General features: G+C 34.0%; 1 protein-coding gene across 1 annotated transcript in view; it reads left to right on the plus strand.

Moving 5' to 3' along the window:
* Window positions 1-27333, plus strand: part of ROBO2 (roundabout guidance receptor 2) — a 594514-nt gene that overhangs the window by 465716 nt on the left and 101465 nt on the right. Inside the window, 3 exon segments of the mRNA XM_082689522.1 lie at window positions 747-758; window positions 18556-18680; window positions 23310-23481. Coding sequence (XP_082545648.1) covers window positions 747-758; window positions 18556-18680; window positions 23310-23481 — 309 coding nt within the window.

Raw genomic sequence — 27333 nt, forward strand, 5'->3', positions numbered from 1 at the left:
CCATTCTCAGTGTGAACAAGGGTCAACTTGTCACTCATTGTTTCCTGCCCTCTGCCAAAAAAAAAAAAAAGAAAGAAAGAAAGAAAGAAAGAAAAGAAATGAAAGAGGAAGAAAAGAGAAAAGAAAAAAAAAGAAAAAAAAGCTTAACAGTAGTTAGGGAGCCACTCAGTTGAAATCTCTAAGGATGTTCCAACATATTTGTTATATTTTCATCCACCCTGTCCACAGATGAAAAGTGATGTGATCTTAACTTATTACTGGCTGAAAAGCAGCATCAGGGGCTTTTCTGTAGTCCTTGTAATGGTTCTGACTAACCATGCTTAAAATCCAATTGCTATTTAAATCAGACAGTGAGGCTTTCTTTTATTGACATGACATTTGCCAGTCTGTGACTTGAATAGTTATATTCATCAGGTTCTTAACTTTGGGGTGATAGAGGGTATTTAAAAAGTACTTTGAAATAAGAACTATATAGTAAGTGATGACAATATGACTTTACATAAACTATCTCTCAATTCACAAAGAGCTAATTCTGGAATGAAAATAATTATTTTCTTAGAATTATAACTTTCAGTTTTAGTCAAACTCAGACATCCTGTTCATACTTGAATTATAAGACTAGAGATCACTCTACTGTCCATACTTAAATGTTAACATTACACATCATGCATTCTGATAATTTTCTTTTCTTTTTTTTTTTTTAATTTCTTCTTTATGTTCTCACCACACCATTGTAATGTCTACAGCTCGCCCTGTTGGTAAGTAGCCATCCTTCTATCCATTTAGCATGGCTTTGTACAATGCTTCATAACTCATGCATAGTAGGATTTGATAGCATGAAATATATTCATCCATGTTAAAATATTACGGGAGGATCTTCCATGAAAGTTGTTCTGGATCTTTTCATCACTTTGATAAGCCATTTTGTAGTGACCTATGAGAGTAAGAATGAATAGGTAATGATTTTCATGGAAAAGAATATATGAATGTTTAATACTAGAAACTGCTAACTTTTCTTAAAGACATAAACATAATAATTCTTTTTTTCTTGTATATATAAAATCATTTAATAGTTATGCTTGATATTCATTAAGCTAAATGATTAGGAACTAAATTAAAAGGTTTGATAACTTGATGCACTTCTTTGATTTTTAAACTGCTTCAAGTCCTTGCTTTGTAGTGGCATTTTCAACTGCTGTATACTTATTATCTGTTTTCCTATTTAAACAAAATTTGGTAGAATGCTTCCAGTTGTTCTAAGTAGACGCTTACACTAAGAAGAAAAGAGAAGGATGAGTTGTGTTCTTTGGCATGAAAAGTTGGTGTGGTTTTAACATTTCTCATCCTTCATTGACTGTACAAAATTGAAGTTAACAGTTTGCATTTGCAGTAATTTAAGGGGTAATTATTTGTAAACATTTGGAAAGTCAGACCTTATCAAATTCACTGATTTTATAACCTTTCTGCATCTCTTTTAAAGTTTAGCCTAAACAACCAACAAATGTGTTTAAATAAAATAAATCTTGGTAATTGTGTTATAAGTAAATGAACAGATGGATGCATAAATGGATGGATGGATGGATGGATGGATGGACATATGGATGGATGGATGAATGAATTTACTATAGTGCTTTTTTAATATATCAAAAGATACTTGAATAAGTTATTTGATTTGACACAAGGTTTATAAATAGTCCATCTAACTTCCAAAGCCCTCTTAATACACTGACTTGACGTTGACATTTGGTATATATTGTTCCATTCATAACATTTTTTTCCCATTAGTTGAAACATTTACAAACCTTATTGTTATGTAGTATATTCTTGCATAGATAGAAAATACAGAAAATTAGAACTTTGGTTTCCCAATCTGAGCTTCTGATCTGTTATTACTGAGCAGTACTTCCTTTGATAATTGTTTAATATCCCTGATCCTAGGTTACTTCATCTATAAAATGGAGAGAGTAGTATTGACTTATCGAATCTGTTGCAGGAATGAAATAAGCTCAAGATTGCTTATATATGTGAAAACACTCTGTATGTCAACATTGGTTAACATATTCTTAATTTCTGAGACATATATTATTTTTTATTTTTATTTTTTGAAACACAGTTATGGCTTACAATTAATTTGAATGTAAAATGCAGTGATTTTTTTCTTTAAACACAATTATTAAATTGATCATGCTTTTTACAGTTGGGGATGTTAGGAAATAGTGGAATAGGTTACATTTTAAGCCTTATTTTTTAGTATTTGTACAAATTCCTATTAACGATAACTTTACCTACCTATGGTACTACATCTAAAATTAAGAAGTGAATGGGAAATAATAAGATAACTTTTCAAGTTAAAAGGAAAAATGACTTTTAAATTGTAGATCTTTACATATAGAAACCTTATGCCAATAAACCATGACCACTTGATTTATATTATCTCACAAATTTCCAGGACAGAAAATAGTATGTTCATAATTTCCAATACATTTAAAACACAGAAATAACAACAACAACAAAAAAGATAAACATTGATTAGCAAATGTGATGTACAGGTAGCATTGAGATATACTTGTCACCTACAAGGTATTTCAAAGTTATTTCTGTTTTTATTCTTGTTTTAAATGATTTCTTAAGTTCCCATTGGACTGGAACTAAAGAATAGCTTCTTGACACATTGTATTTTATTCTGAGAAAGTCATCATTTCATAAATCTATCTCCAATGACTTATGACAATGTTCAGAAATATGAAGAACTATACTTTAAACTTGACAACTGCTATTAATTTTGGAAACTGAATGTTGGATATGCTTTTATTGGATCACCAAAGATGAGATGGATAATGAGGAAATTAGCTTGCTTTTTCTTTGCATAAACTTTTTACATGAGTTTTAATTCAGGAGCTATAGATATGCCAACTTTTTTTAAAAGGTCAGAAGATACAAATCAAGTAGATCATAAAGTAGTCAAATAGTAGTCAAATAGTAGAAAACTATATTAATATTAATATTGTAAGTTGACTAAAACACAAGTTTCTCAACTTTGAAGCTCTTAGCAAAGTACATTAATATTAATATTTGTTAGTGGTTTGAAATGCAAGTTTTTCAACTTTGAAGTTCTTAGCAATAACATATAGGGTATTCCACAAAGAAGAAATCACAGAAAGGGGGAGAAAATCCAGCTTTGAAGTCCAGTATAGATTAGGTGAAGAAATATGTACTGAATACCTGAAATTTAGAGAAAATTGAAGGGATAATACCTATGTAAAGCTTTTGAAAGAAAATTAGAAATATATGCAAATTCCAGAATATCTATAGTTTCATTCATTACATTCCATACAGGATTAAGAAAACCAACACAACAACTTGGTAGTCCCTGTGGAAAGCCCATTTAGAAATCATTATAAATCCCCAAACTGCGAGTTTTGTCTAAATGGATAACTCTTATGACCTGCATTTGAATTAAATAATTGGCAACACTATGCAATTTGCAGTTGGAATAAACACCTTTTGGTCTCCTTTTGAGATTTCAGAAAAAACTCTCGACTTACAGGATCTTCAGTGGGGGAAATATCACTGAAAGCAGACAATTACATACTTGCCAATGGAGAAAAGTGTTCTCCAGATTTCACTTGCCCATTGGCGAAGTCAGTGTTTCAAAAGGAGTCCTTTAATGCAACTTCCATAATTTGCTTACCACAAAATTCAGGACAAATGCCACTTTGATTATTAAAAGTCTGTCAGCCCTTTCTGAGGCTTCGGCTTTTTACTATTCCAAAGTCATTCTTTGTATGAGAAGCAAAAGTACATCCTAGGACAGAGTTAACTAAGAATGCTGAAATATTCATTTATTTGGAAAACTCTTCTGATACGTTCTGATAAGGGAACTGACAGCAGAAAATGGAATACATATCTTGCTTCCTATACCCATCTGTCTTATTTTTCTCTTGGAAGCCCTTCCCAAGCTTAAAAATAAAAAAGAACATCTATTTTGGAGATGGGCAACACATTTTTTCCTACAGCAATTCAAAACATGATGAGTAATTGGAAGAGAACTGTCAAATCTACCAGCTGCCTTAGGAGTGAAGCTGAGCCCTGCTCTGTTTTCTATCATGTAGACCATATGCTAGATGCTGACTGCCTCCCGTATGGAAGCTAAAAGCTGTGGGCATCAGGTAAAAACTTGTTTAAAATATCAAAACAAACTGACAATACACAACTTAGGGAATCTTCTACCTATTTCCTTAGTTAGTGACTCAAAGGTATGTTTCCTTTGGATGAAAGAATATAACTGGCCACACAAGAGTTTGTAGGTATTGAGAAATATATATGTTTGAGGCAAAATTCCCATTTTTAATTATTATTTTTAAGAAGCAGCCAGTATTCTAAACAAAAATCTATGGGGACATTGTTCTTTTCCAATCTTCTCACTGCTTAAACACAAAAATTAAACATATCCTCATTATAGAAAGTTCCATTTTGACCTAAAGTGTAGTTTTGTTTTAAGGGGCTCTAAAACACATTATTGAGACCACCAAGGGGTCCAATAAAAAATGAGTATTTGAAAAAGTCATCCGAGGCAAATTATAAAGCAGACATTACATACAGAATAACACAACTGATCTTTCTGACACCAACACCCTCCCTCCCACCTTGAAATCTGGAAAACTTTATGTGCTGTATATAATTTAACTTAATATTGGAAATATTCCAGGCTTTCTTTTTCTTAATCAGAAAACATGTAGGTATTATATATGAATCCTTTCATGTCAAGATCCTCTTTTCTGCAAAAGGCGTCCTGAGTGTGTCTTAGAAGGAAACCTCTAATTTTATTCCTTGCAGACTTTCTTCTTTGGACAAGCAGTTACCCCATGACCTGAGGTAATCATCTCCCTCCTACAAGCACTTAATGTTTCCTGCACCTGGTGCTCATTAGCTACCTTATGCAGAGTCCCATTTAATTTTTATTAAGCATCACGTTTTTCATTGCTCCATATGTTTTGATTAAATAGTAGCTTAAAAAAATGCATTCTGTTTTGTCTTGTACGTTCTAACAGAATTTCCATAATGTGAAACATTTAAAATATCTTAATCTAATGCTAATTCTTAAAGTGAAGAACAAGTATGGGCTACTTCCCAAGCTTGCCTGGTTTTAGTCACTGACTTGATGCTTCTGCAAGGACCTGTGTGTTCAACAATGTCTGTTCACTGCCTCTAAAGTAAAGGATAGCTATAAAATTCTTGAGTCGTATTTTTTTTTCTCAGACCTTGGTGAAAATGTTGGATTGTTTCAGTATTGGATGGTACTGTAGTGAAGTCTGAGGTTTATGGAATATTTTTATCTTAGGCTGATTCCTTTTAATGATTTGAAGACCAATGTAGTCCCTTCTTCTGGAACCTTGCTAGATTATATCTTGGTCCTGATCATGCTGTGACTAATATCCCCAGGACACAAGCCCCTTGAATCTGCAGATTCATGCTTGAATTTACTCTGTTTCAAGTGTTTTCTTCTCTCTTATCTTTGACTATCTTTTTCTGTCTCACTTTTTCTGTCTCCCATGAGTTATGTGGCTTTGCTTTGTCTTAATTCCATATTTATTAACTTCTGTATAATAAATTTGAAGTATCATTTTTATTTCATATTGTCTGATTTCTTAGTGCTTAAATAATCTCCCTAACTTTTTCAATTGTGAATATCATTTTTTGTTTTTGAAATATATTTTTAAAATACATTTTGTTTATTTAATTTTATTTTCTCTTTTCATCATTTCCTTGCTAATCTTAAATATATTAGTTTTCATCTCTAGTTACCTTTGAGCTCTTTTATTACATTTTGAGGGTCTTGGTTTTTTTTTTTTTTTTTAAGTTTGATTCTTTTGAAAAAGAGAGGCCCTGTTGCATGTAATGTCATTTAGACTATGGACTACTATTTAGTTTAAAGTACTTCTGTGTTTCCTTAGGTAATTCTTTGAAGCTCAAGATTATCTTTCTTTCTTTGACTAATTGATTGTATTCTTTCTGTCAATAATTAAACAGTTAATGGGTAGTTTGTTTTATTTTATTTTACATATATCCTGTTTTTAGGCCCTACCTGATTATTAGTCATTCAGTTTACTGCTAAAGATGAGAGTTTGCATGTTTGGAGAAGAGCAAATGGGAAGTACCAGGATCATTCAGCAGCCTCTGTGGATGTTATCTTGAATAGTTTATCAAAAAAGTTTTTATTTCTTCTCAATATGCTAGTGACCTGGATGGTAAACAGCAGATCTCTTTAAGTTAGAAACTTTCTGTAGTCCTTATGAGATTCCCTCTTCATTTTTTTTCATAAGCCCTGCTTCATAATCAAGGTGGTTTTTAGATGTATTAGTTTTCTACTGCTGTGTAACAAATTGCCACAAATTGAGCAACTTCATTAGCACCCTGTTTATTAGGCCACAGTTCTATAGATAAAAAGTCCAAACAGACTCACCTGAGTCCTTTGCCTAGCACTTCACAGGACAAAAGCAAGGTTTTGATCAGGCTGAGCTCTTTTCTGGAAAACTGTCCAGAAGAATCCACTTCAAAATTCATTCAGTTTTTTATTGACAGAATTAAGTTCTTTGAGGGCACCTGGGTGGCTCAGTCGGTTAAGCATCTGCCTTCAGGTCATGACTGTGGGGTCCTGGGACTGAGCCCCACATCAGGCTTCCTGCTCAGCCGGGAGCCTGCTTCTCCTTTTCCCTCTGCCTGCAGCTCCTGCTGTTTGTGTACCTTCTCTCTCTCTCTGTCAAATAAACAAATAAAAGATCTTTAAAAAAAAAAAAAAAAAGGACCTAACTGGAGTCATCGTCTCTTAAAAACAACAACAACAACAACAACAAAAACTGAGTTCTTTGTGAGCTATAGGATTAGAATCCCCATGTCCTTGTTTGTTGGCTACCAGTAGTGGGTCCCAGGTCACTTGCCGGCCTTTGCACATGGCCATCACAACCTTCAACTTCAGCAGTAGTCTGTTGACTCATTCTGCTATCAGCTAGAGAAAATTTCCGGATGGAAATGTCTCATTTAATTAGGTTAGGCCCATCTGATTATTCTAAGGGTCAACTGATTAGTAACCTTAATTACATAGGCAAAATTCCTTTTGTCATGAGATATCACATAATCATGGGAGTGTCTCCAGGAAGTGAAGGCTGTGGAGGCCACCCTGCAATTTTGCCTCTCACATTAGGCTTGGCTTTTCCTTTCTTTCAGTACCTTCTGCTCAACTTCTGCATTTTAGCTGGTTTTCTACAGTCATTTCTCATATTGTCCACGTCTCCTTCTTGACTAAATTTTTTCTTTTTCTCATCAAAGGACCATGGGATGGGCTTTCGCATTGTTAGCAGATAGTTTTTGTGAAATTGGTATTGATAGAAGATTGTGGATAGAGGCTAGTTGGTATTTACCATGCTTACTCATTTTCTCAAGACTTGACTATGTTTGACAGAAGTACTTCACCACTTGTGTTTTTGAGCTATGTAGTTTATCTAAATTATTAATTTCTCTTGTAATAAATAAAGGAAAGTAGAACAATAAGCCTTTACTCCATTATCTTAACCTAAGTATTAAAAATCTTAAATACTCATTAATTTTAGAGTTTATTAAAATAAGAATAAACACTAAATATGTTAATTTAATAATTTAATTTAACTTAATAATTAAAATTAAAGTACTATAAATATCAAAATAATATAAATACTCTGGACTGAAACAGTATTAGGAGATTAGTGTTAAGAGATTTGACTGGCTACTACCAGAAAGAAATAGCAAGCATATTTTAATCACACCTTCTAAGAAAGTGAAAATTTTCATTTACATGTTATGCTAATTTGTAATTTGACAGATATCATGATACCTATATATATTTGTGTGTATTTCTATGTACTATAAAATAGATATTATGATATACATTACACCTAAAAATTATATGCATGACAGTTGAATTATGACTCTACTTATTTAAACATATTAAATGTCACTCAAGGGAATAGCTCATAATTAGATTCATTAAAAATATATAAGCTACCAAGTTAAATTAAATTTTGAGTTAAAATATATCTGAATGCCTTTTAAAGTCTCTTATGGCAAGCAATGCTTTCCAGATTTATTAGGGATATTATTTTCATCTGTCCTGAAAAACTGTTAACTCTTTGTTAGTAAATACATTGTTGCATTTATCGTTCTGTTGCCTCTAGGTCTAGCATAACACTTACAAGTGGTAGGGGCAAGCCAAATGGTGGTGCAATTAACTGATACACACATATGCATACATAGGTAATACTTGCCTAGAAAATGTTTATGCAAGCAGCTTTAAATAGTGCTATAAAAAGATGAAGCAACATTAATGGTAGCAGGCCAATCACATAGTCTCCATTCTGCTAGGAGGAGATAAAATACAACAAAAAGAAGGCACTAATGAGTTAGGATGGTGCCTTACTAAGCGTGTAATTAATGTTATTAAGAAACATTGCAGTTGCATATTAAAATTCCGTTAACTAAGCAGCCCTTCAGCATCAGTACATTTGTTTCTTGGTTGCAAGTTTTTTTTTCTTTTTTTTTTTTCTTTTTTTCTGATTGGCATCTTCATGCAATCTTTTTCTAAAAAAAATGAGATAATGGGATGTGATCAGCCTTCGTGGTTTAGCTGGAGTGCTGACATGACAGTTCTGGCACGTTGACAGGTTAAGTGAGTGAAAATGGATGTCTTGTCTCACCATTTACTTGAAGAATCCTCTCCACACCCCCATATTTACAGCCCCTTCTATCCACAATATGGAAAAGTCTAGTTTTCCCAGGTTAGGATCTAGATAGAATTTTCTTCACTACTCTTTCAACTGTTCTCTTTCTGTTGGTGAAAAATGAGGTCGTTTAAAACTATAATCTAAACATTGCTTTATTTAATAATTCATTAGCTTTTACGTTAATAGTTTGGGTTTTTTTTGTTGTTGTTGTTGTTGTTTTGTTTTGTTTTTGAGAATGAACAGTCCCTTAGAGAAAATAAAATTTTATTTTGTCCTCAGTATTTTAGTATTTAGTCAGTCAGGAAAGCAAGAATAGTAGTCTTACTGTTGATAATGGACAGAATGATATATGAAATGTGCTTGACAATTCAGAATTTGTTTAAAACTGTCAGATTTTTCTAGGCATTCTCAATTTACAAATTTTATAGAATTTGGTATGTCTATGAAATTTGCATGTTGAATCTCAGAATGATTTCCTACAGCTGCAGGGGTTCCCATATTTACCTATAATCAAAATGAAATCTATTTTAGTACACTGGAATATAATAAGGTTTAAAATTATCTTAAACGTACCCAACTTAGTTACTCTAGGAATTAACTATTACATTTATTGCAACATAGAACTATTTACTATCATCAGAGGCTAAAGCCAATAAAGATTATTTACAAGAAAAAAATTCATGGTTCCACCAACATAATCCTTTAGCTTGACAGACTGATCTGGATTGCCAAAGGTGGTGACACAGGCTAGTTAGGGTGAGAGCTGTTGCAGTCTGAGAAACTCACATCTCTGTCCTAATGCATGCATTTTTTCCCTCTGTGAAGAACAAATTCCCACTTTCCCTTCCTTATCTACTTAATTTCAAAGGAACAATTCAACCTGTCTCTTTCTCTCTTTCTCTCTCTCCTCCTTTCTCCATGCTTTCCTCAATTGTTGGAGACAGACTGAGTCAAGTTATTGTCATAATGGTAGGACATCCTGTATTACACCCTCACCATATTCCTCATATTGTGTCATACTTGATTGTCTTCATATGAGTTTCCTCTGTAGCCAGTGAGTTCCAGGGACAGAGATCTTAGTACCCTCAGACCCTAGCACAAAATGAAACCAGTAAATGTTTGTGGTTGGTTAAAACAACCAACCAACCAACCAAGCAACACCTGAATTCATTTCTAACATAAATTTTGCTACTATGATGTTTTCCAGTGATGTCTTTAAATTGTCTTTAAAAAACAATTAAGACCAAATACAAATAGTTATGTGCATATAGCTGTTTATTATAACACTGTTATTATATGCTTGCCTATAAAAACCCCAAAATTCAAGATATTTTGAACCAAATTAATTTATTCTTTTCAAAGGCATTCTGTGCACTCTAGATAATCATAGAAATGTTTCATTTTGATGTTTGCATTGTTCCTTTTCAGGGAGAAGTATAAATATAAATTTAAAAAAATGATTTTTACCAGGATTATCAAACATGCATACTTGTGTGTGTGTGTGTCATATTTACTACTAAAGCTCAGTACTTTTGATACTCCTTGGAATTGCTTACTGTATATGACAATTTAGAAGGCCACTTTCATTATTTTATAGTCACACTGTAGCATTCATTTGACCAACTCCATGACTTAATTTAATCTTTAGATTTTGAATAATCATGCATTACTTTTTGAGTTCTAGCTATTATGTGAACCCTCAAAAAGTAGTCTTCCCACAATCAATAAATTCCATGAAAGTAGTTCTAAAATAGCTGCATAATTGCAACATGTCTTTATTCATACAAGTCTGAAAGCAATTTGTACACTGGAGATGTTTCATAGGTAGAGTAGAATGGAAAGTCTAAATGGATGAAGAATATAAGAACTGTGATTCTTTGTAACCATTCTATTGTCCTTGAACATTTACTTTACTTTTCATATTTATGAAAGCAGTATGCCATTTGGTACTTTTACTTTTTCATACTGACATTCAGGAAGCAAATATATAGATAAATTTATATATATTTACACTTATAAAGAGACATTAGATTATTGAAGAAGCATATATATAGATAGATAATTACTACATTATTATTAGAAGAAAAGGTATAGATGTTGGAATTTTACCATGGAATTTTTAATATTAGCTAAAAGTAAGGTGCTGGCTGAGAAAGAAGGCATAGCACTCATCTAGAAGAGTTAGTGCCATAAACTCATTAAGAAAGAGGTGAGCTGGAAAGGTAGGTAATTTAGTAATTTGATTACTTGTATTCCTTGAAAATAATGACAAATGAATTAAATGTGATTAAACAGAGTTTATAAAAGTGATTATTTTAAATCCTATATCCCTAAATTATGTTTTCCTTTTATATGCGCTGCTTCCTCTAAGACGAATTATGTGTTAATAAGCTTCAAATTAAATATTTTATGACATTATGCATTTCCAATATTATTAACAGAAATTCTTTTGAAGTCAAATGAAGTGTTAAATAGTAAAAATCAAATAGAATTAGGTAAGTTGAAGAAACAATCATTTATCAATTAGAAGTTAGTCTGTTCATGATAAACTAAGTAAGCATTCATCTCTTATTCCCACTGTATACTGCATTTTAATGAAATGACTTCTCACTTTTTATTTTTGGTGGGAGTAAGCCTGTCTTTTCAGGAAAGTCTAGAATTGGTTGTTACGTAATTCTTCTATTTTTCTATGTTGTTGTTGTCAACACCCACTCTGGGATGGTGCCTACTCATTTGTAGTCTTTGTGTCGGAAGTTTCCAATATGGTGCAGGGGCATTCTCTACAGAAGGACATTTCAGAATCAGTTGGGAGATTGTTTTCAAACAATGTATTTTCTTGGCATCTCTCCACCCAAACTGCTACAATAGTGAGTCACTGTCTCTGGTAGGAATGTGTCATATCCTTCCAGTATGATAAAATGGAAAAGACATTGAGTATTTGCTCTAGATCAAGAACTTTTTTTTTTTTTTTTTAAATTTCCTAATTCAAGACATTCATTTAACACTCACTATGTGGGGCTTTTTCAGGCCAAATAAAGATTGCATTTCAATGCAGATGGTAGCCCCCCATTCCAGTAGGAAGTTACAACTGCACTGAGGAAGCAAGACAGCTAGGCAGGGGCAAGAATAGAGACTAAAAGGCAATGCAAGCAAAAGCAGGTACTTTAAAGTGGAAGAAACACTAGAAAGTAGAACATAGAGTCTGCTCAGGCTAATCATTGTCAAACAAGTTGGATAAAAGAATAATAGATAAAGAGATGGGTGAACCTCGGGAACAAGCCAATACCCGTGCAAGTGGTTAAAAGTAGACTGTTCTGCTGAAATACCAGAGCTGGTCTGGGGATGAGTGAGTGTCAGGATGGTAAAATCGCCAGCCAGTGTAGCCAAATGCTACACTGAGGGGAACAAGCACTCTAGGTTTTTGAATAAAGAATGACTTGAAATAAATATACTTGAGAAAGATTGTATTTTCAGGGCTACAGAGAAAGCAAGACCATAGGTTTTGTGCTACTTTAATAACCAAAGCAATTATTCAGGAGTAACGTATTGTTATGATTTTAACATCCTTATGCCATATTGGAAATCATAGCATATGATTCTTACCTTTCTATCTGGTACGAGAGAGGGCAAATTTTAATCAGATCATGGTTGGAAGTCAACTGAATTAATCTAAAAGCTCAATGTTTAAGAGGTCCAACTATGACATTCGATGGACCATAAGTCAAACCTATCCTCTGACCTAGTACATTAATCTTTAAAAACTTGTATGCCCTTTGTAAGCTTTGGCTTGATGATCATCATAATTGTAGTAGTTAATACATAAGTAGTTAATACATAATGATATCATAATGCATAATGGTAGTAGTTAATACATAAGGTTCTTTGAGTATTAAATGAGATAATGCCTGTGAATGGTTTAACACCATTCACTGCCTGGCATTGAATGAACACACAGTTAATGTTAATTATTGTCCTTGTATTAAGCAGTTTGTGACTCAGCATATCTTTAACCCAAACATATGGTAAATGAGTGTGCTTTTCAAATGTGCTTATAGACTATATTAGAATGTAACAAGCAAAAATATTAAAGAGCAAAATAAATATTTTCTACTTGCTTAAGATATAAAGTTCCAAATGTTTATTACTGAACAAGAAGTTTCCTCACTCAGGCAATAATTATACCCGAAGAAAGATGTACTGAGTATGCCTGTAACCATCCTGTCACATATTAATATATGCAACTGCCGCATGACGATCTCCATGTTCATGTCTGCCATAGAAAGTCATATTTTCCTGTAAAAACAACTCGGAACATGATGTGATTAACCTTTAGGTCTCCCCATCCCCTCCTCTCCAAGCCCACCTCACGCATGGCCTATGCTTCCTACTCATGTTCAGCCATCTGATTTCCATAACACCCACTCACTTCCACCAGCGGGCATTAGCATAACGGAGCTGTAGCCTGACTTTGATTGAAGCCAGCTTGGACTGAATACAGTATCAAAGCATAATTTAGCAGAAATCAAATCCAATTTACTGTGCATTGTATTTAAATTCTCAAAAATGCCGTTTCAAGGGAACAATACCAGACCTCTAATCTCAATTGACCTTTTCGTATTTGGGTCCACTTTCCTGGAAATCACACAACACGCTTTTCTTATAAAGCTATTGTTTTTAACTTGTAAGTATCCATCGAACACTGAATCCTACCACTGTTTTCTTCATCTCATTTCCTGTGATAGCTGTAACAATAAGGTATAATCACTTAACTGATTAAGCAACTATGTTATTATATCACAACCACAAAACATTTGTCTACCACTTTTGGGTTTTAGAGAAGATATAAATATGTATTTTATAGTCTTCTCTCTTGGAAAATGCGTACAAGAATTGCCATTTCTATTCTTCTGGAGTTTATAACTCAACCTCTTTAATGCACATTGGGTTTAAATGTGTGTTTGGAATTGTCATCTTGAGGACCCAATCATGGTTTTTTTATGTTTAATGAGAGTCATCATAGAAAATCCATTTTACGTGGAGCACACTTTGTGCTACCTTGCCGTATTGATAAACTACCACCTCTCTCCTTGCTCCCTCCCATTGGTGCCATCCGCTAAAACACCGTCTTTTCAAACCATTTTCACTGCCACCTGGCAGAAAGAGTGAAAATGTGAAATGTTAGCAGAAGAATTATTGATGCAGTTTTTCACTTTAAGACCTCAAAAATAAATTCCTTCAGCTGATAGCCCTTCACAGGAGGTTGCAGTATAGATTTTGAGCAGAGAGAGACTACAGAAGTAAAAGTGATTGATACGATTTGTTTTGGTGGTCCAATTGTAAGTGACAGTAGGAAAGGAAGTACATTTTCAGACATGGAAATACTCTTGAAAAAAAAATTTTTTTGCTTAGCTTTAAGATCTGTATTTTGTTTGTTTAATTTTTAAAATGATAAGGTGAGTCCAATTCCACCGAGAGCAATGCGGCTAAAGTTCTGATGACAAGAAACTATTTGGTACTTTAGAAATAGGGTGTGTTTTTAATAACATGGAATAAAAATACAATATAAATGAAAGTCACATAAAAGAATTCTTCATAGTGTGAAAAATACAAATACTGATAGTATTTTGTTAGGGGTTTTTAAAAAAAATCAATATTGGATGAAAACTCAAAAATTATGATTTCCTGGTCTTCTTAGGTCTTATCATTACTAGTAAGTGTTAATTTATAATATTCAGAATTCCTTTGTCCTTTCAGAGTTCTGGTGAAATGTTTTCTTAAGGTGCTTCTATAACTAACAGTTCTCAACTGATTTTCCGCCCTAAGTTGCTATGATTTTCTTACCTCGCATCTGTGCTTTCTCTTTTAGAAAAAGCACACTTTCTAAAACATAAATCTTATTACATCTTTCTTGCGTAAATATCTTTGAACAGATCTGCATAGTTTTGGGGCAAAATTTAAGCTCTTTCAGCATAAATTATCTGGCCTTAATTATATCACTTCTGCATCTCTGATTTTATTCTTTTTTTTTTTTTAAAGATTTTATTTATTTGACACAGAGAGTGATCACAAGTAGGCAGAGAGGTAGAGAGCGAGGGGGAAAGCAGGCTCCCTGCCGAGCAGAGAGCCCGATGTGGGCCTCCATCCCAGGACCCTGAGATCATGACCTGAGCTGAAGGCAGAGGCATAACCCACTGAGCCACCCAGGCGCTCTCTGATTTTATTCTTAAGGCCACGTACACTCCACTAACACATCCAGCCCCTCAAGTCTCTGCCTGGCGTCTGCTTCTCTCTTTCCAAGTAGCCTTACTCCTCTTCATCCAGTGAACTCTTATTTTTGCTTTAAAACACAACGCAAACATAGCCCTCTTCTTTCTTCATCATCTGGTCTATTTGCTGCTCTTCCAACCTTTCACACCCTGTACCCTCTGCTTTTTGTGTTACTATACAAACCATACTCTGCTCCATTTGTGTTTATTTACTTATTTACCTGGAAGTAACTGCCAATTTTTTTTTTTTTTTTACTTCCCATCCCTGTACCAAAGAGAATGTCTCATAATCTGTGGTCAGTCAGTGCATTTTGAATGAATAAATGAACGAATCATGTTTTCAGAAAAGTGGGGAGATAGTTGCGGTCATTTGCTAGTCCTTTTTGGGGGGCTGTGTTTTTGCAGATGGTTAAAATTGTAGGATCCAGATTCCAAAAGTGTTTTGTAAAATCACTTTTCTACTAAGAAGTTCTTAAAAATTTAAAAAATTAGGGGCGCCTGGGTGGCTCAGTGGGTTAAGCCGCTGCCTTCGGCTCAGGTCATGATCTCAGGGTCCTGGGATTGAGTCCCGCATCAGGCTCTCTGCTCAGCAGGGAGCCTGCTTTCTTCTCTCTCTTTCTCCCTGCCTCTCAGTGTACTTGTAATTTCTCTCTGTCAAATAAATAAATAAAAATCTTAAAAAAAATTAAATATAAGGAGGTATGTGCTTATGATTAAAGTGTAGATGTTAATTTTACTAAAGTAGATAGGTTGACAGATACAGAGTGAGCATAATATGCTTAAGACTATAGAATATATTTTCATTGTTTTCAGTGTTTTTTGGTGACTTCAATCAACTATTACATTTTAAAAATTAACTATTACATTTTAAAATTAACTATTACATTTAAATTATATAAAGAAGGACTGTATAGCACAAATGGGGCTCTAAGATTTTACTAACCAGGTAATATGAGCCAATTTAAATTCTTTCTAGTCCAAAGCAGTACAAATGAACAAATAAGGGATTGTGTGACTTTTATCAGACTGTTACATGATTTTTTTTATAATGAGGAATAAGCTAATTTACTCCATATTGACACTAAATTTATAATTTTTTTTTATAATGAGGAATAAGCTAATTTACTCCATATTGACACTAAATTTGTCTTTTATAGGATTAATAAGAAGCAGGAACTATATCTGATCTTTAAATTTTGCTTAATATGTATTATTTTCCTTGGATATTGGAGATAATAGAGACCAATCTTAAGCCTTTTTTGGTATAAATAATCTGGTGGTTTCATATCCTCCCTGAAAAATGGACATTGCAGTGTTTTAAGAGTTGTTCCCAAAGTAATTCTGTAACATTGATTTAATCTATCATTCCTATTAGAAAACAGGGAACAAAAATCAATGTATCTGCTGATTCACTGAAATTGTGTAGAAATAACAAGAAGATTGTAAGAAGCAAGTAATCTCCTGAAAATGCGAGGCAACATAAACCACATTCTGTTCAAATAGATTCATAAATCTGGCTTCTCCATCCCGTTAGACTGAGTCTACTGTTATCTATAGTTATAGAAGAAAATTTCACTTAGTAGATTTATCCCTGCTGTCCCTGGGGGATGTGTTGAATGGGTTGAGTTAGGAAGCAGAACACTACAAACTAAGTCACTGCAAATCTCAGTGAATTTAAAAAAAAATAATGCTGCTGCTGTTTCTATACTGCATTCTTATAAGCGTTAGCTCTTGGCTATATGTTTGAGGCTACCGTCCATTGACTTTGTTCTTGGACCTGCTCTTGTGTACTCCCAAAGGGCTGAAAGAGTTCTGGGTCAAGACTTCAACCGAACGTCATTTATTGTTCTAATTCTTCAGAGTTCAAATTTTAGGATGGTTCCCATGGCCAGCAGCTTTTAAAAATTAGAGTTGACTTTAAACTTTTTTTCGTCCTCCATTTCCTAGCAGGAGCGATGATTTAAAGTGTAAACAGATGATGAGAAAAGTCATGGAATAAAAGTGCTGTTTTCTTGTCAACAAGAGTGGGTTTCAGTGTGAAGAAGATGTCCTTGTGAAAACTAACAGTTATACTGTCTAGGGTCTTTCACTTGGCTCCCACTTTAAACTTGAACTTTCTCAGTATTCTTACCCTCCCCCGATCCCTTTAGTTTCTTGTCTATTGGAGTTCCTCATGCCCAGGTTTCATTATCGGTGCCTACATCATTTCCCTCATCTTCCCACCAGAGTTCCTATTTTACTGACTGATCTGCCTCCCTCACAATCCATACTATCTTCATTAGAGGGCTAAGATTTCCAATGATTTTGCTTTGCATCTGTCCCTTCTTAGTTTAGAAAGAACTTGAACAAAATCCCCACTTCGGTTTCTCAGGACTTTCTTAAGCCACATCCAAATCTATGTTTTTCAGCCCATGATGTTTATGCAACCGAGACCCTTCATTTCTGCCAGATTACACACTGTATGCTAGATGTGTTCTTGCTTCTTGCACTTTGCTCAGTAAGCTCCTTGCTTGGATTGTGCTCATTTTTCCACTTACCTAAACGCTGCCCTTTCCTCAAAGTCCCTGTAATGTGTATTTTCTGCTTAAAGCCTTTCACAGCTGCCATAACACGAAGGGGTCCTTTTCTCCCGAAGTCCCGTCACATTTCTTACATGTGCTATGATTGAAAGGCTCCTATGTCGTACTCTGAAACATGTCTATCATTGAACTTAGCATAGTCTTAGGTAATGTATACCTTGCTTTTGCTGTTGTCATCATCACGTTTTGTGTTTCCCATTAGTTTGTGAGTTCCTTGAAGACTGCAGGATAGATATATATATATTTTTTATCTCTGTATCCTTGTGTCCAGTAGGGGAACATAGCAATTGTCTGACTAATGCTTATTTATCTAAATGAAATGAATTAAGTATAATCAACCACTTTCAAACATGTCATTATATCGTTAGTTATCTTTGTATGTAATTCCCAGTTCATAATTCTTTGATGTCTTCAACACTTTAATTTGTAAATTCCAGAATATAAGCACTTTGAGGATAGGGATCATATTCTAAGGTTTCTGGTTTGCCTGCACGTAGAACAATGTCTTATAAATATTACAGGAATGGTCAATGTCTGTGAGTAGACTAATTTCAGAGGAAGGAGTATTTTGTAATTGTGTAATGAAGGGATTCTTTTTCACCTTTATCTATTCAAATCGCAAAACCAAATTGGGAAACCATATTTTTCTTTAAAAGACATTAGAATATCATGAAAAATCTATTTTCCTTTGCAAATATAAGGGTTACAGGATTATTATGTACAACATTTAGGAAGTATCTACTAATAAGTTTTCTTTTCTTACATTTGATAGAGAGTGCTTTTCTCCTTTCCCCACTGTGTTTTGAAAAATGCCTTAAAAAATAGAAAAAAAAAACATTAAAAACTGTGGTTTCTGTCTGGCTCTGAGTAGTCCATCTAGTACCAGATTTTCCCTTTGATATCTATTTCTTTGTCAGTGGTTGATATTTATACACTTTCTTTCCTTTTAAATTATAGCTCCTCCACAGTTTGTGGTTAGGCCAAGAGATCAAATTGTTGCTCAAGGTCGAACAGTGACATTTCCCTGTGAAACTAAAGGAAATCCACAGCCAGCTGTTTTTTGGCAAAAAGAAGGCAGCCAGGTGAGTGTGAACCTTGACTGCTTTTCTGAAATCTCTGAACTCTTCCTGTCTCTGGTGCTTCTCAAAGTTTGTCTCGCCTTTCCTGGTATCGATGTTGAATATATTTTATTTCTAAAAAAGAGAACAATTAAGTCTAAATAAGTGAGGTCTGGATATTCTAATAGAGTGTTCTGTATTTTCCACTGTTAATATCCAAAATTCTGTATTTTACATAGAATAGATACAACTCAGTGTAACTAAATCATCTTAAAAAGCCTGACTAAAACCTCCATAGCTATTAAAATCTCTGAACAGAAAAATAATTTTTACTTTCTGGCAGCAGGCTACATTGGGATTATAAAATGAGTTTCTACGTATAAAATGTTTAGAATATCCTACGTACATGTAAACCAGTCAAACAATATTTCCATTATCAATCCATCTAGAAGTGGCAATCCTTGTTCATAGAGAGATATTATAAATGCCTTTGTTTTATCATTAATTTAAGGATACTTCCATTTAAGAGTATTTAGTTCCATCATCCCGTCTGGATTTGTTCACAATGGGGTGAGATAGGAAATAACACATCATATACCAGAAGGCATCAGCACTTGCCTGGTCTTTGCTCTGCCCTAATTTGTCCACTTAAGACCCTCTGTCGGTAGCATGGCCTTTCTGACTCTGTTCAAAGTCAATTGGATATATGTGTTTTTTTTTTCCACGTTGGCAGTGTCCAACTTGGACAAGCATTTGGCCTCTAGGTTCTCAGGCAATGAATGGAATTTCCAGCTTAAACCGAAAACTGTTCTTTGCCTGAGAGCTTATCAGTGCATTCCTGAGGGACCTAGAGATATTTTTATTGCAGTGTTCCCAGAACCAACTTTCAGGAGGCATATAGTTCACAGGAAGAGACCTCAGCACCCTCTGTTGTTAGTCCACATTTTGGAAGAATTTCCTGGGGAGTAATGAAAACCTAATGGTTTAAGAGTTTTAAGTTTTAATGGTTTTTAAGAGTCCCAGGAAATCTAAAAACTTTACCAGAGATGGGAAAAATTTTAAACTATATTAAAAGAACCTGTTGATCAGAATTTATGTATGATTATCTGGGTAGAAAGGCATCAGGAGGAGCACCTGGGTGGCTCAGTTGGTTAAGTGTCTGCCTTTGGCTCAGGGCACGATCCCAAGATTCTGGGATCGAGCCCCACATGGGGCTCCCTGCTCAGCTGGGAGTCTGCTTCTCCTGCTCTCTCTGCTGTTCCCCCTGCTTGTGCTTTTTCTCTCTCACAAATAAAGAATCTTAAAAAAAAGAAAGAAAGAAAGAAAGGCATCAGGAAGTTCCCCCTTTGTCCTCATCTTCATACTATCATTCAGGCCCAGGCTGCCAGGACCTGAGGTCTCCCGCTGCCCAGATAGTAATGCCCAGCACCAAGGAGAGGTTCAACACCACTCTGGTCACCTCTGCCCCAAGACCCACACAGCACCTGAGAAGGCTGGGATGGGTGAATGCTGGCGAGCTCGGGTAGCTCGAAAGGACTTTTTCTCTTGCCCGCATCTCTTTCCCTCCACCCACCCTGGCTGCTTTGGGATCCATCAAAGTCACGCCTGCAAGCCACTGATAGGAAATGTAATGATTTGAATATATTACTTTTTATCAATTTTATAAATATAATATCTGAAGCAATTGGATTGTTGCAAATTTACACTTTAAATCTGTGTATTGAAAATAATAATAAATAAATAAATGAATCCATGTATTGAGTGAAATTCCATCATCCCATCTCATTACTATATAAATACAGCTGTATCATGTGTAAATCACATGCCCTAAAATAGCTCTGGGTTGACATAAGATATTGGATAACATGTGTATTGGACCTGTGGCCCCATAAACATGGTATTTACATATGCTACATTCTGCTTTAATGGTTTTTGAAGATAATCAAATTGGCATTAAAGAACTTCTTTTTCTGTTTTTTTGTTTGTGTGTTTTGTTTTGATAAAGTGGCAGGTAATTCCAGAGTTATCAGTCTCTGGAGAAAATTCTAGTTAGGTAATTTGATTTGATTATAATCTTAGGTCTGGTTTTCTTTCCTTCATGTATCTCGCTTGCATCGGAGAGAGGGGGGCAGAGAGAGAGAGGGAGACAGAGAGAGACTGTGAATAAGAACAAAAGAGAATTGCCTGAGGAAATTGTAAAGTTTCAAATTATGAATTAGAATATTAGGAAAAATAAATCGGTCTTACTGTCTCCAGTATCCAATTTTTACAGTGATCTATGACTCTCCATCAGTAGAGAGAGTTAAGAGCCTGGACTTAATGGTCCATATTCCTCAATATGTGCTGATAATGCCAATTAGCACTAATAGGATACCTAGGCACTTGAAGGCGAGAAGAGCTCTATAGAATTCCTGGGTTTTGCTTGTAATCCATTTTCTTGTGCCTGTGTCACACAAGCCGCGAATAAAGATGATGGGTTAACCTCAATCATATGCCATTTTCCATGTCAACGAATCATTTAGAAGGTGGACTGATATTACATTGTAGAGGAAGAGATCCCAGAGAGAATTAAGTCCATCTGATGTATTAGTGCTATGTAAATGAGTATTCTAATGGCTAATTGTAGGAAAGTGCATACTTTGAGTTATTGTATCATTTTCAAGTGGCTTTAAAATTTAGACCCTTCTCTTTTAGATGGTTTATTTCAGTAATATATTTGGATTCCACACGAGAATTAGCTTGTTCTCATATTGTTTCCTATGCATGAAAATGTCTAGCCTTATATAGTAATACAAGTTTTATAGGAGGCAATAGCATTTTGAAATTATATTCCTGACATGCTTGCAAACATCACTTCTTTTAGAAAGGGCTTAATAACGCGGTAATGTTTATGTAAAGTGGGCTTATAGTGTCACACTCAAATCTAATAAAGTGGACATCCATCATGTTGCAATAAAGAGAAGAGCTTCTAATTAAAGTAGGACATCATTCGCAGGATTAAAGTCATTTAGCGTAATTGAAAAGTGTTAATACCCTATTTTATCCTCTTCCATTGGTATTACTTCAAGGGTAAAAACATTTTAAGGTGAAAATGTGTCTTATGCCTTTAATTGAATGTTATTACCTCCTGATTGTAACGTATTGAAACTGTTTAATTACAAACCTGAAAAATTAATTACTATGTTGAGGAACAGATCCCAGAGGGTTATAATGTTCTTTTTTGTAAGTAAATACAACATAAAAATTGATATGTTCTTATTTATAATCCAACTTGGAAACATACCTCAATATGATTTGTTATACCCAGATGTTTTTCTTAATTGAACAACAGTAAAGCAACATAGGTCACCCAAGTTAACATTACTGCTCTCATACAGGAACTTTCGAAATTTTACGTTTGGGCTGCTTGTATTTAATGTGAGGTGTATTGTAAAGTAATTTTTCATAGAAAAGAAAGTCATATTGTGAAATTCTTTAAGGGCACATGCACACTTCAGAAACATTTGGCATCTTCTCTTTATTTTCAATGATTTGCTTCATCTTGCATAGATGGTAATATTTCTACCTAGCTCCTTTCAAAGCTATTACAATCTGCAGAAATTTTGTAGCAGGAATAGATTTGACTGTCTCTTTCTGTCAGTCCCAGCCACACACTAAGAAATTCAGATAATTAAGAAATTATTAAGAAATTAATAAGAAATTCAGATAATCACATCAAGTATTCAGAATGATTAGTGGAAACTCTATTTTGCATTTCTTAGTGATGTGCAGTTTATAAAACACGAGCATAGTTAATGTTACAGTCCCCGTTATCACAGTGTTTGGTGAGTCACATGAGCATTGTCAGGCCCATTTTACAGATGAGGAAATCATGTTTCAAAGATATTAAGTAACTGGCAGTAAGTCAGGGAGAAAGTAAAGGCTTAAGGTAAAGATCCAGGGGTTTTATTTTTATTTTTTCTTATTTTTTTTACAAGAGTTTACTTATTTGAGAGAGAGAGAGAGTATGTGTGTGCACACACAAGAGGGGGAGGTTCAAAGGGAGACAGATTAGCAGACTCCCCGATAAGCAGGGAGCCCTGCACAGGGCTTGATCCAAAGACCCCAAGATCATGACCTGAGCAGAAGGCAGAAACTTTTTTTTTTTTTTTTTTTTTTAGAGATTTTATTTATTTATCAGAAAGAGAGAGGGGGAGAGAGCGAGCACAGGCAGACAGAATGGCAGGCAGAGGCAGAGGGAGAAGCAGGCTCCCTGCTGAGCAAGGAGCCCGATGTGGGACTCGATCCCAGGACGCTGGGATCATGACCTGAGCCGAAGGCAGCTGCTTAACCAACTGAGCCACCCACGCGTCCCAGAAGGCAGAAACTTAACTGACGGAGCCACCCTGGTGCCCCAAGATCCATGGTTTTTAGATGATTATTCCTTCAGACTTCAGAAGACAGGCTGACTTCTTAAGGCATATTATTTTTCCATGATTTGGAGAAAGTTTCCCAGTGAAATTCACTATGTGGCATTTAATCATTTCAAGACCATATTTTTAGAAATAGGTATTTTCTTTTTCCTACCATATCACAGTAATTATAATAGCTATTGTTAATGTATTTTTCCTTCTATGTGGGAAAGATATTGATGAGATTGTGTTTCTTTCACAGAACTTGCTTTTTCCAAATCAACCCCAGCAACCCAACAGTAGATGCTCTGTTTCGCCAACCGGAGACCTCACAATTACCAACATTCAGCGCTCAGATGCGGGTTACTATATCTGCCAGGCCCTAACTGTGGCAGGAAGCATTTTAGCGAAAGCTCAACTGGAAGTTACTGATGGTGCGGTATTATTATTAGATTTGTCTTTGGAAAATAATAATTTTTATTTCAAGATCCATATTAACCAAGTGAAATTTTCTGAGTTGCTAAATGTGTAAATGAATGCTTATCTTCTAAGTTTGAATCTAGGTAAAAATAACATTGTTAATAGTTTCTAATTCTACAGGTACTGTTCCAAAGAAAAATATCAAAGACTGTCTATTTTATTTTAAAAAATACAGAGATTCTTTATTTTAAAGAAATGACCTCACATTCCCAGTGTATAGATATGTCATCTGTATATTTTTTAGTTTTATGCTGACATGATTGCTTCTAATGGATATTAATAATTTTATTTCATTAAAGAAGGAAGAGATATCATCTTTAATATTAGGGGAAACAGAGATGAGTTCTTAGTTAGCTAATCACATTATGACATCCTATGACTTTTTAATTATTCATTTGCTAAATTAAATTAAATAGCTTCCAAACTACTGATGGATGCTAAAATTGTTGGGGGATTTTTATTTGCACATTATGTACTATAAATCATAGCTGAGACACCTACATTTATAGTGATTGTTGAAAAGGATGTAAAGATCTCCATAATCTGTTTTTATTTCCCCAAGAGCTTATTTGTCGCCCTTGGTAGGTAGGAAACTTGAGATATTTTGTGAGTTTCCGAGCACAATTTTATCCGTGTTGTTTGATGTCTTAAACTAAAAATTCTCTCTTGTTCTCTTATGTTTGTGAGGTTTGTGGGGCTTTTGTTTTCTCTTGATGCTGGTTTCTGAGATCTAAGAACTCTGTTTTGTGACCTCTCTGATTCTTTTCCTTCTCTGCTCAAGAAATATGGTGCACTTTTATGCTATTCAAATTTACATATGGATTAAATGGTTATTTAAAATTAATACAAAGGAAATATTTTTTAATGTCTGTCCGTGGTGTTGCCTGATTCAGCACCATGTCAAGAATAGGAATAAATGGAACAGACAAACATTGACTGTAGGAACATTGAGTCGTTAATGGCTGTACCTGCTGATGTTGCAGAAATTTTACTGCCATGGAACTGAAAGAAGTCAGGTTCAAGGGTAACAGTGCTAAGAAATTCTTTCTTTAGATGGGCAATATCTTTGATCCTTCATATCTATGTATTTTTTAAAAGAAATAGAAGATAATTATTCATCTTTCTTAAGTCCTTATGCTTTCTACTGTTAGCAAAAATGTCCAGATATATATACACTGGGAAAAGAAGATATTCTGGCCAGAGCCTAAGTTATTTTTTGTATAGGAGAATAAAACAGTCTATGTTTAATAATGAAAACCTCTATTGTAACCTAGTTGCTTATATTATTTTACGAAAGACAGACTCTAAAATATTTCTAAATAAATAAATTGTTATGGGAAAAGGCAAGCCATATTTATAAGAAATGAAATTGATGAATTAGAAGAGCCAGAATATATGACAGATTCGCAGGGTTATTTCTGATGCAATGAAAGGAAAACTTTTGTTTTGAGAACTTGTGTTGGTTGATGACATAATCTCACAAAACAGTAGTTATTCCAGCTTTGTTTCTAAGGTCAAAATTAAAAGAGTAAAAACAAGTTTAAACCTGATAAGTGAGAGGACGGAACGGTTTGCTACAACTGGCTTGAATATTAATTCCTACATTGATTTTTACTTAAGTAAGCAATCACAAAGTCAAGATCCTTTTGCAAAAATATTGAATGAAGGTTATAGAATTATTGATTTTGACAGGAAAGATCTCTAACTTCAAGACCTAACCCCCCCCCACACACACACATTATTTATTACAAATAACTCTTTCTAAATACTAACTTGGTACATTGACTTATGACTTTAGCTTCTATTCATAGTTTTGTTGAGTTTTCAGATTGGTTAACAATTTAATGGTATGTGAGCTATCATTTTCATTTGCAACATTTTTTGGAGGGTGTGACCCAGGGCAATTTAGGGCCAGTTGAAATTCCACTGTAGAATAAAAAATGTATGTCATATTCAGAGAAACAAGCAAAACACGTAGAGCAGTGTTTCTGTTGCTACATTTTTGCACTTAGACTCCTTTCTTGGAGGTATTTTTAACTCAAGTGTTCATATAAGATGAGATTGCTAATGGTGATGAAATGTTCTGTTGAGTGATAATTTTACTGATTATAGATTGAATGAAGATGCTTCAATATACTTGAATTTCAAAATATCCTTTCAGAAGACCTTCTCATTAATTCGTTGGCACTGTTTATTTCTTCTTTCCTTCTGCTCTTTTTCTTTCAGAAAATTAGGAAATTATAATGAGAATTCTGAGTGCAACCAATAGCATCTAAAAGGACTAGAGAGAAGAAATTATTTATATATTATATTGACAACAAATGTCACACCATGATCTTATATAAATGGTTTATTGAGGATTTATAATGCATAGTTAGAGAAAACCAGGGAATTGTTCACAGATCACTGGAAACCCTAAATGTTCATTTAACCTTTAACCTCAGTGTCATGGAAACCTGCGGTCATCTTTCACCCATAACATCTTTGAAACTGAAAATTCCTTCTGGCGAGGAGATTTTCAATTACTTTATTGATCAAATTCATTAAAAAGACATTGAGCTACTCATTTGAGCAATAAAAAAGAAAGAAAGTAATTAGATGTCCTTGGCAATATCTAATGATTTCAGGGATATAAAAATAAAAACAGGTTATGAGAAGTTACCTGAATTCTGTAGAGATATTTAATTTGAAAAAAAGCAGTAAGAATAGTTAAAATTGAATAAATAGATTCTATTCTAATAATGTAGACAATGTAGACCCATTTTTCTCATTGAATTTAGAATTATTCATGTTTTGTGATTTACCCCTTCATTTTTGACCCATAAAGAAAATGAATTCCACGAATATTCAGGTTGGATATCGATTGTGTAGTATGGGTCAGAATTAATATAACATTGTATTTTCACATTATCTGAAGATTATTTTATTTACTTCTAAAATGAAGAATTTGATCAAGAAAATCATGAAAGATATAGTTCTAATTTTTATAAATAATACACAAACAAAATTTCATTTTTTTAGTTTTTTATAAGGTTTTTATATGTGTGCATAGACACACATACACATTTTAATACATATTTTGATGTAGTAGTTTAGGTTGATTAGAAGTTCATTGCATCTTGACATGCACATGCAGTAGATCTATTTCATAACTCCTATTTTAAATTAAAATTGTTTGGCTTTCTCGTGGTAGGCTGTAAAGGGGCTATTTAATTTAATGTTTTTCCCCCAAAACCACAAATCCTAATAATAAAGATGCTGCATATAGATTGGGAAATAGATAATCTGGTGGACAAAGGAGATTAGAGTATTAATGAGCAAAATGACATTTTGATAAGGTACATTGTAACACACACACAAAAAAACTTTATAGATACTTGTATAGATACTTTCTCCTCATTGTTGCTTAATAATCATTAAAATCCACAACTGTTTTTCCTTTCTGTGAAAGTTTTATGTTTATATGTGGTATACATATTTTGGTAATTATATAATAAACATAATATAAATATGCATAAATATTTTGAGTAATTAACCAAAATCCATGCAACTTTTTTTAGAACTTTCTCTTAACAAAGCCTTCCTTAGACCTGGACATGTCAGTTTTGTTATGAAGTGTTCTTCTAATGACTTCTGGATGAAAGTTTGCATCTTATTGACTCTTTCCATCATCCATTTAACTAATACTAACATGCTGCTATAATTCCTAAATCATTATGAAATACTTCCAAAGACACTGAAGATACTGTCATGAAACAATTTAATTACAAAAACACTTTCTTAAATTATTTGTTTTATTTATTTAA

The sequence above is a fragment of the Mustela nivalis genome (genome assembly GCF_964662115.1).
Source record: "Mustela nivalis genome assembly, chromosome: 1".
Classification (NCBI taxonomy): Eukaryota; Metazoa; Chordata; class Mammalia; order Carnivora; family Mustelidae; genus Mustela; species Mustela nivalis.